The sequence below is a fragment of the Gekko japonicus genome, unplaced genomic scaffold, assembly GCF_001447785.1.
Source record: "Gekko japonicus isolate JY-2015 unplaced genomic scaffold, Gekko_japonicus_V1.1 scaffold336, whole genome shotgun sequence".
NCBI classification, from domain to species: domain Eukaryota; kingdom Metazoa; phylum Chordata; class Lepidosauria; order Squamata; family Gekkonidae; genus Gekko; species Gekko japonicus.
This window is the reverse complement of record NW_015172014.1, coordinates 375605-385622: the sequence shown is the minus strand read 5'-3', so window position 1 is coordinate 385622 and position 10018 is coordinate 375605. Positions and strand designations below refer to the sequence as shown.

Sequence of the window (10018 nt, the reverse complement as noted above, 5' to 3'; positions counted from 1 at the left end):
GAAAGGCGCGCGCGGTCCCCCCCCCCCCCCCCCCGCCAAGGACCTCTTCCCCTCCCCGTGCCGTTTCTGCCTGCCGCAGAGCCAGGGGGCGGGCTCACCTGGAGAGAACCACCACCATGGCGTAGAGGTCGATGGCGCTGTCGGCAATGCGCTTCAGCACAAACTGTTCGTCTGCAGGAGCCCGGAGAGGGAGAGAGGAGGAGAGAGTTGAGGGGCAGGCGGACTCCGGCCCAGAAGAAGACGACGGGCATCACGGCCTGCTCCAACCTCCCATTTCCAAAAGGGGAAGGGTTGCCAATTCCGGGTTGGGGAATTCCTGGAGATTTTGGGGTGGAGCCTGGGGAGGGTGCGGTTTGGGGGAAGGAGGGACCTTGGCGGGGACGGCATCACAAGAGTCCACCCTCCGAGGAAGCCGTTTTCTCCGGGGGAATCGATCTCTGTAGTCTGAAGATCAGTTACAATTCCGGGAGATCCCCAGGCCCCACCTGGAGGTTGGAAACCAGTGTTCCCTCTAAGCTGAGTTAGTGTGAGCTAGCTCACAGTTGTTTAGCCTCCAACTACCACATTTTTGTCTCGGCTCAGAAAGGATGTGGCTCCAGAGCAGACTAATTTCTGCAGTAGGAGGAGGAGGAGGAGATTGGATTTATACCCCATGGCCCTTCACAACCCAAAGGAGTCTCAGAGCGGCTGACAAACTCCTTCCCCTTCCCCTCCCCACAACAGACACGCCCTGTGAGGTAGGCGGGGCTGAGAGAGCTCTGGCAGAAACTGCTCTTTTTCAAGAACAGCTCTTATCAGAGCTATTGCTTGCCCAAGGTCATCCAGCCAGGTGCAAGTGGAGGAGTGGGGAATCAAACCCGGTTCTCCCAGATTAGAGTCTGTGCACTTGACCACTACACCAAACTGGCTCTCACAACTTTAAGGCCGGTAGCTCGTAAAATAGAATTTCTGCTCGCCGGACCCCACAGCTTAGAGGGAGCATTGTTAGCAACCCTAAGCAGGGGCCGAAGCCAGCTCTGGTCTGAGCCCGCAAAGCCGGAGCGCTCGGCGGCTGCATCTCCACGACCCTGGCTCCATATCCCCTCCGCCCAGCAGGGAGACCTCCCCTGAGAATCTTTAGCGGGACTTTCCCTCCTCCGCCTGGTGTTCCAAGCCCAGGGTCCCCTTTGGAAGCCGCCTTCCCCGTTCCAGTTTCGGGAAAGGGGGTGGGGAGTGAACCCCCTTCCTCTCGCCATCTTCCCAGAGCCTCGGCGGCCAGGGGGCTTCGCTGGCTCAAGACGGAACACGGAGCCACCCACCGATTATCTTTTTGCCGTGCTTCAGGAGCTGCTCCTCCACAGCCCCGGCGAACAGATCGATGGCCCGGACCGTCTGAGGAGAAGAGAACGAGGAGGAGGAGGAGAAGGAGATTGGATTTATGCCCGGCCCTTCACTCGGAGTCTCAGAGCTGCTTACAGACTCCTTTCCCCCTCCCCTCCCCACAACAGACACCCTGTGAGGTAGGCGGGGCCGAGAGAGCTCTCTCGAGAACTGCCCTTTCAAGAACAGCTCTTAGAGACCTGTGACTGACCCAAGGCCACCCAGCTGGCTGCATGTGGAGGCGTGGGGAATCAAACCCGGTTCTCCCAGATTGGAGTATGTGCACTTAAACACTACACCACACTGGGATGGGGAGGGTGAGAGGGGGAAGCCGCACGAAGAGAGAGCAAGAGGCGCAGACTACCTACGCGGCCAGTTCCCATGCGAGGCCAAGCCCATTACAGAGGGGACACTTGAGAGCCGAGGGCCCTGCTCTTTCTCGAGCCACTCGATGCCTGAAGGGGGAATCCGAAGGTTTGCACCTGGGGTCGCCAACCTGGGGCCCGTGGGCACTGTGTCGCCCACCAGCACTTTCCCTGGCCCCCACCAAGAGCATTCAGAAAGCGGGTGGGACCCTGTGGTGCTTTGGCCCAACAAGCCTTCTGATTGGCTGTGCAGATTTTTAAAAACGCTGCTTTGGCAGCGGCGGCCACCACGGCAGAAGGGTCTTTCCTGAAGGTCAGCTGCTGCAGCTGTTTAGGGTCTTCCTCGGGGAGTTCAACAGATGAACTCCCTGAGGGAAAAGCTCTTCCGCCAGGCTTTTGAGCAGGGGCCATCACCGCCACTACCACCACCGCATATATGTGGAGCAGGCCCGTCAGGGTAGGCTGATGAGACATTGGAACATCATGGCTCATGCCGTCCCCCTTCTGATTTCGATCTTGGACCTCTTCCTGACATGTAATGGAGAGTGTGCAATTTTAGTCCTCCATGTATCTTGTGAGTTGTGAACGTTTTTAGCTTCTGTTGTTTTTAATGTATCTGTTTTATAGCACTTTGTGCTCTGTAAGCCGCCCTGAGCCTGCGTGCGGGGAGGGGCTAGATAGAGAATGAATGAAATAAATAAATAAATATTTCCAAACAAAAGGTTGCCAAATACCAAGGTATTTATCCAAATATCACCAACGAACGCTGCAAAAAGTCTCTCTTAGGGGAGCTCAAGCACGTGCTCTTCACTTTGGAGGAAGCCTTGAGCTCACGAAGAGAGACTTTTTGCAGCGTTCACTGGTGAAATTTGGATAAAGACTTTGGTATTTGGCAACCTTGTGCTTGGAAACGTCTGTTGAACTCCCCGAGGGAGACCCTGAAACAGGGGGATATCTGGACCTCTGTTGGAGGAAGAACGAGCACTAATTCAAAACAGACTTAAAGGAGTCCTCCTCCTCAAAACCTTTGTACAGTTAAGGAGGACTGGTATTAACAAAGGGGTCGTGCAATATCTTTTGTGATATAAGAAGATGATACTAAAAATTCTGGATGTATGATTCTTTCTATGGGATAATGTTTACGTGACAATACAATGGTGAATGATTTATAAGAAAAAAATTAAAAATATAAAAATATATATAAAAACAAATCAAAAATATATACAAATTACTTGAGATACTTACAGGGGGATATCTGGACCTCTGTTGGAGGAAGAACGAGCACTAATTCAAAACAGACTTAAAGGAGTCCTCCTCCTCAAAACCTTTGTACAGTTAAGGAGGACTGGTATTAACAAAGGGGTCGTGCAATATCTTTTGTGATATAAGAAGATGATACTAAAAATTCTGGATGTATGATTCTTTCTATGGGATAATGTTTACGTGACAATACAATGGTGAATGATTTATAAGAAAAAAATAAAAATATAAAAATATATATAAAAACAAATTAAAAATATATACAAATTACTTGAGATACTTTGGAATTGTCTGTAGCACGGTATTTGCTGGTTTTTGGTATTTCCTGCTAACTGTGGGTCCTATTTTGGTTTTGTGGGCAGCTGTTTGGGACTGCCCCCCCCCCGGTGTCAGAATTCCAAAGGCACCCGCGGGCTCAAAGAGGTTGGGGACCCCTCGGCTACACCATCCCGAGAGTTGGCCTGCGTCGGACCCTGTCCTCCCTCCACTCTCTCTTGTCTTTGGCTGACTGCCCAGGGCACCCCAAGGGTTCACTCGCAGGGAAAGGTCCTTCCCAGCACCTTGGTGAATGGCTCTGCCCCCCAGTTGTGGCCAGTGTTCCCTCTAAGCTGAGCTAGTGTGAGCCAGCTCACAGTTTTTTAGCCTCCGGCTCACACATTTTTGTCTTCGCTCAGGAAGGATGTGGCTCCAGAGCACACTGATTGATGCAGTGGCCAAATCGCTTGCTCACAACTTTAATGCCAGCGGCTGACAAAGCAGAATTTTTGCTCACAAGACTCCACAGCTTAGAGGGAGCATTTGTTGGTGGCCCCTCACAGGGACCTAACACCCCGAGCAGACCCCTCCCCAGTAAAAACTACCCCTACGACTCCCTCGCTAAAAATGACTCTAGCAAGCAGACAACAAGCTTTGTTAGAGAGAAGACTCTGGGGAAAATGCACACAGGATGGAAGCAAAACTCCAGAGGGGGAGTTTTCAGAGAAGGATGCCATCGCCCCCCCCACCCACCGCCAGCTAGCCCTTGAGACGCCACTCCACACACTCACCCGTTCAGCACTTGAATTCAGGCTTGGATGCACCACGGCATTCAGCGAAATCCCGGTTCCAAAACCAGCTCTCCTAGCAAGGGTCGAGGGGGGGGCAGAGAGAGAACATGAGGCTCCCCCCCACTACAACCCGGCTTCTTTTAGTACCCCCCTCCCCTGCCAGCTGGGCCTGGAAGTCGCCAGAGCACTTACAGAGAAAAGTGCATTTCAGACTCGCAGGGGAGAGAGGGACCATTAAGGAAACGCTTAGAACTGAGCCCATTGAGAATGATAAAAAAAAGAATGAATCAACAGGGAACAGCCAGGGCTTATTTTGCACAGAACTATGAATGGCACGGAGAAAGGGAAATTATTCTCTCTTACGCTGCTGCCAGAATCGTCCGGCGAAAGACGCCGCAAGGACAACAAGGGAAAGCATTTTTGCCCTGCAATGCGCAACTAGCTTTTGGAACTCCCCGGCACAAGACGTGCCCATGGTCCCTGGTCAAGACAGCTCGGAAAGAGGATTAGACTAATTCTTGGGAAGAGGACTGGACGTTCAACGGCTACTGGCCATGGCAGCTGAACACAGATCCTCCATGTTCAAGAGCAGTCTCTCTCCAAGTACCAGATACCAGGAACCAACAGTTAGCTAGCTCCGCTGGGCAATGCTTGCTTATGATCCCTGCAAGGGACACCTGGCTGAACACGGATGAGAGAACTCCAGCCTGGATAGGCCTTTGGTCCACGCCTTAGAATCAAAGGAGTATACGCGTGTGTTTCGGCCTTCGTGTACAGGCAGAGGCAGCTCCGTACATCCCAGTCCCCCTGTCGCTGCAAAACCCACGGTGCCTAGCTTTTAACACACCAAATTCCAAAGAAGAAAAGAAGAGAAGAGGAAGAGATTGGATTTATACCCCGCCCTTCACTCGGAGTCTCAGAGCGTCTTACAGACTCCTTTCCTTTCCCCTCCCCACAATAGACACCCTGTGAGATAGGTGGGGCTGAGAGAGCTCTTTCCAGAGCCAGTTTGGTGTCGTGGTTAAGTGCGCGGACTCTAATCTGGGAGAACTGGGTTTGATTCCCCACTCCTCCACTTGCACCTGCTGGATGACCTTGGGCAAGCCATAGCTCTGACAAGAGCTGTCCTAAAAAAAAGAGCAGTTTCTGTCAAGAGCTCTCTCGGCCCCACCTACCTCACAGGGTATCTGTTGTGGGGTGGGGAGGGGAAGGGAAAGGAGTTTGGAAGCCGCTCTGATACACCTTTGGGTGGTGAAGGGCGGGGTATAAATCCAATCTCTTCTCTTCTTCTTCTTTCCAGAACTGCCCTTGAGAGAACAGCTCTTGTCAGAACTACGGCTTGCCCAAGGTCATCCAGCTAGGTGCAAGTGGATGAGTGGGGAATCAAACCCGGTTCTCCCAGATTAGAGTCTGCGCACTTAACCACGAAGCCAAACTGGCTCCACACCACAGCCTCCTAGGATCAGAGATGCCAATGCCCTAGCCTTTCACAGCAGACACCCATTCAACACACACGCATACCCCTGCCAGGGGCAGGAGACCCCCCCTTACCTGCGCATTCGCTTCCCAACCTCGCTGACCAAGAGGCCCGCGTTCCCCAGGGGATTCTTGACGGCCTGCTGCAATCCCCGCAGCTGGCTCCCGGCGTTCTGGGAAGAAGAGGAAGAGGGAGACGTCACAAAGAAGGCGCAACAAGTGCCCGGACAGACCTCTGCGCTCCCCCTTCCCGCTTGGACAGCGTCCCGAAAACTCGCTGGACGGGTTTCAAGCTCGAGCGCCATGCGACACACTGATTCATTTGAATATTCAGATCTGCCTTTCTTTTTCTGGGTCTGCTAGAACTGCTTTACTCCTTATAGGTAAAGGTTCCCTTGCTCGAAAGCCAGTCGAATCCGACTCTAGGGTTGCGGTGCTCATCTCCGTTTCCAAGCCGAAGAGCCAGCGCTGTCAGAAGACGTTTCCGTGGTCATGTGGCCGGCATGACTAAACACCAAGGCGCACGGAACGCTGTTACCTTCCCACCGAAGTGGTACCTATTTATCTACTTGCAATTTCTTGCTTTCGAACTGCTAGGTTGGCAGGAGCTGGAACTAGAGATGGGAGCTCACGCCGTCACGCGGCACACTCAGGTCTCGAACTGCTGAACTACCGACCTTCCACAGCCTGCAGTTCAGCCTCTTAACCACCTGAGCCACCGCAGCTCCTTTTACTCCTTAGGCCCTGCCGCAAATTTTGTGAGTCTTTCAGGTGCTGCTGGACTCTTGTTCTTTTCTACTGCTACAGACAGACTGACACGGTCACCCATTTTGACCTACTCTACTACTCTGTTCCTACTACTATTCTACTGCTGAACTACTCTTACGGTAACAATCCCCCACCCACCCCCAATATCCAGCCGGTACCTTCCCGCCCTTAATTTCAACCCATGATTGCGAGTCCTCTTCTCTGCTGCCAACAGGGACACCTCCCCGTCCTCCTCTACGCGACAGTCCTTCAAATACTTCAAGAGAGCCATCCTGTCCCCCCGCGACCTCCTCGTCTCCAGACTGAGCCTTCCCAAGTCCCTCGGCCTTTCCTCGCAGGGCTTGGTCTCCAGACCCCTGATCATCCTTGTCGCTCTCCTCTGCACCCGCCCCATTCTGTCCACATCCTTTCTGAAGCGATGCCTCCAGAACTGGACAGAATACTCCAGGCACGGCCTGACCAATGCAGTGTACGGCAGGACTCTGACGTCTTGCAATTTGGATGTTATTATTCTGCTGATACACCTCAAGACTGCATTAGCCTTTTTTGCCGCTGCAACTCACTGACTGCTCATATTTAGCTTACAGTCCACCTGTACCCCAAGATCTTCTTCACATGCATGTCTTTCATAGAATCATAGAGTTGGAAGGGACCTCCAGGGTCATCTAGTTAATCCAGCCCCTGCACAATGCAGGAAATTCACAAATACCTCCCCCCCCCCACCCCCAGTGACCCCTGTTCCATACCCAGAAGATGACAAAAAACCCTCCAGGATCTCCAGTCAAACTGGCCTGGAGAAAAATTGCTTCCTGAACCCAATGTGCAGCTGCTGCCCTTTCCAAAGTCATGGGGGGGGGGTTGTTGCTGGGGTCGGCAAGGGTGGACTGCAAAGGTCCCTCATGCTCCCTCTAAGCTGTGGAGTCCTGTGAGCAAAAATTCTACTTTGTGAGCCGGAGGCATTATGAGCGAGCGATTTGGCTACTGCATACATTAGTTTGCTCTGGAGCCATCCTTCCTGAGCTGAGACAAAAATGTGCGAGCCGGAGGCTGAAAAACTGTGAGCTGGCTCACACTAACTCAGCTTAGAGGGAACATGGGTGCCCGCCAATGCTCCCTCTAAGCCCTGGAGTCCTGCGAGCAAAACTTCTACTTTGTGAGCCGGAGGCATTATGAGCGAGCGATTTGGCTACTGCATACATTAGTTTGCTCTGGAGCCATCCTTCCTGAGCTGAGACAAAAATGTGCGAGCCGGAGGCTGAAAAACTGTGAGCTGGCTCACACTAACTCAGCTTAGAGGGAACACTGCCCTCTGCTTCTGTGCATCAAACCTGCCCCTCCGCACTGTCGCGACGGTTGCCTCAGGCCCCTTTTTCCCACCCCACGGATCCCAACCTGGGTCCTCTCTACCCTGGAGCCCAAGACGCCCTTTCCCTGCCTGGCCACCATCTCCATCTCCTCCCACCTCGATCAACCAACCTGGAACCCGTTCAGCGCAACGAACAGCCGCAAGATGTCATTGGTCCCCTCGAAGATCCGGAAGATGCGCAGGTCACGCATCACCCGTTCCACGCCAGCGTCCTGCAGGGACAGAGGTGGAGGAGGAGGAGGAGGAAGAGGAGGAGGAGGTTCAACTGTCTGGAGTCTGGTCTGGTCTGCATGCCCACCTCAAAACAGGCATGCAAAGGATTGTCAGCTCTGGGCTGGAGATTTGAGGGTGGAGCCTTGGGAGGGCGGGGTTTAGAGAGGGGAGGGGCCTCAGCAGGGTGCAACGCCCAGCAGTCCACCTTCCAGAGCAGCCGCTTTCTCCAGGAGAAGCGGAATAAGGGTTTCAAATAAATTAATACATAATAGAGAAGCAATTCATGTCGTCTGGAGGACAGCTGTCCCTCTGGGAGACCTCCAGCCAGGACCTGGAGGCTGGCAACCCTTGGCAGACGGGGGACTGGTGACCGGCAGACGGGGGCAGGGTCCTTGCCCGCACATCCCACGGGCCCCTTACCTTCATGAAGCCCATCCCACCCATGAGCTGGATGCACTCGTCGGTCACGGTCCAGGCAGCTTCCTGGGAAGGGCAGAAGGGGGAAAAGGGCTGGTCAACAAACTGGGAGTCATCCGGGCAGGCTCATTTATTGATGCATTTGGGGGGCTTATTAGTTAGGGGTTATCGCGAGCTGAGGGCGGGGCACCACAGAAATATAAGCAATCAAACCACATCATAAAACCACAAACAATTAAGAATTCAATTTGAAAACAGATGGCGGGCCAGTAATAATCCACTGTGCTACTTGCAATGAAGGGAAGAAGAAGAAGAAGAAGAAGAACCACTTGGGGTTTAACAGTAAAAAGGAGAGGTGCCGCACCCAAGCAAACCTTTTCTTCCTAATGGCTAGCTCTGTTAAGAGCTTTGGGTTTATTCAAGACGCAACACTAATATTGGAGAAGCAGGTTAATTCAGTGGCAAAAAGGCTTTCTACCACCCTCATTTAGACTGGGGGAGGGCTCCCTACCTTGACTCTGCCCATCTGCCCATGGGGATCCATGCCACAGCGATCTCAAGACTAGATTACTACAATGTATTCTACATGGGTCTGCCCTTGAAGTCAGCATGGAAACTCTGGTAAGTACAGAACGCCGTAGCTCAATTCTTATCAGGGGCTCACCAGAGCCTGCGTAGTAAACCCCATTCTGCAGTCTCTTATCCGTTGCCTATCAGTTACGGGGTTCAGTTCCAGATGCTGGTTATCATCTACAAAGTTGCCTCAAACCGTCAGATCTGCAGGGCGTCTTTTGCTATAGCTTCGCTCGTCTAAGCAAAGGTGCCACCTCACAAATGGACAAGATCAGCAGTTGCCCGTACACGTACAGTCCTCATAGTCGCCCCCCCCCCCCCCCCGCCCCGCCCCTTCTCACCGAGCCAAAAATCTTGCTGATGGCTGCTTCGATCTGGAAGTCCGACGCTCCTTGATCCATATTGGCGCTGATCATGTAGGCCATGGACTGAGGGAAGAAGAGAGCCAGGGTCAAGCCGTTTCTACCATCTCCCCCTCCCTCCAAGAGGCTCAGGGTGCCGGACACAGTTGCCCCTCCTGCCCCATTTGTCCTCACAACAACCCTGGGAGGGAGGCACGGCTGTGGACAAGTGAATGCCCCAAGGTCACTCAGTGAATTTCTTGAACAACCGGGGGGGAGGGGGGATTCCGAGCCAGGATTCTCCAATCCTAGTCCAACACTCTGAACAACACACCACGGTGTCCGTATCGGGCAAGAGCAGGGTTCCCCATGGGCACACCGTAGCACCCACCAATCCTCCCTTTGGCACCCGCCAAGCTCTTCAGGAAGTGGGTGGAACCACCGGAAGGCACGGCTCGCTACTGGCTCCTCTCCTCCGAATGGAAGGGCTTCCCATGGCTGCAAAGCAGGGAGGGGGGTACTGCGATCGGCTCTGTCTCTTGCAGCAAACCATTTTAGTATTTGGTTCCGACGCCTGCCTTTTTGGGTTGGCGCTCTCCACTCTCTCTCAGAATTCCGTAAGAACATAAGAGACGCCAATGTTGGATCAGGCCAGTGGCCCATCCAGTCCAACACTCTGTCACACAGTGGCCAGAAATACCAGGTGCCATCAGGAGGTCCAGCAGTGGGGCCAGGACACTAGGAGCCCTCCCACTGTTGCCCCCCCCCCCAAGCACCAAGAAGACAGAGCATCACTCGCCCCAGACATAAGAACATAAGAGAAGCCCATGTTGG

At 53.4% G+C, this 10018-nt stretch overlaps 1 protein-coding gene across 1 annotated transcript in view; it reads right to left on the bottom strand.

The window, feature by feature from the left end:
* The window catches only part of ACADVL (acyl-CoA dehydrogenase, very long chain), a 27044-nt gene that overhangs the window by 3321 nt on the left and 13705 nt on the right, over positions 1 to 10018 (bottom strand). Inside the window, exons 10-16 of the mRNA XM_015420323.1 lie at positions 9185 to 9271; positions 8274 to 8336; positions 7751 to 7852; positions 5582 to 5679; positions 4031 to 4103; positions 1299 to 1371; positions 99 to 171 (exon numbers count right to left, since the gene is read on the bottom strand). Coding sequence (XP_015275809.1) covers positions 99 to 171; positions 1299 to 1371; positions 4031 to 4103; positions 5582 to 5679; positions 7751 to 7852; positions 8274 to 8336; positions 9185 to 9271 — 569 coding nt within the window. The remainder of the gene's footprint in view (positions 1 to 98; positions 172 to 1298; positions 1372 to 4030; positions 4104 to 5581; positions 5680 to 7750; positions 7853 to 8273; positions 8337 to 9184; positions 9272 to 10018) is intronic.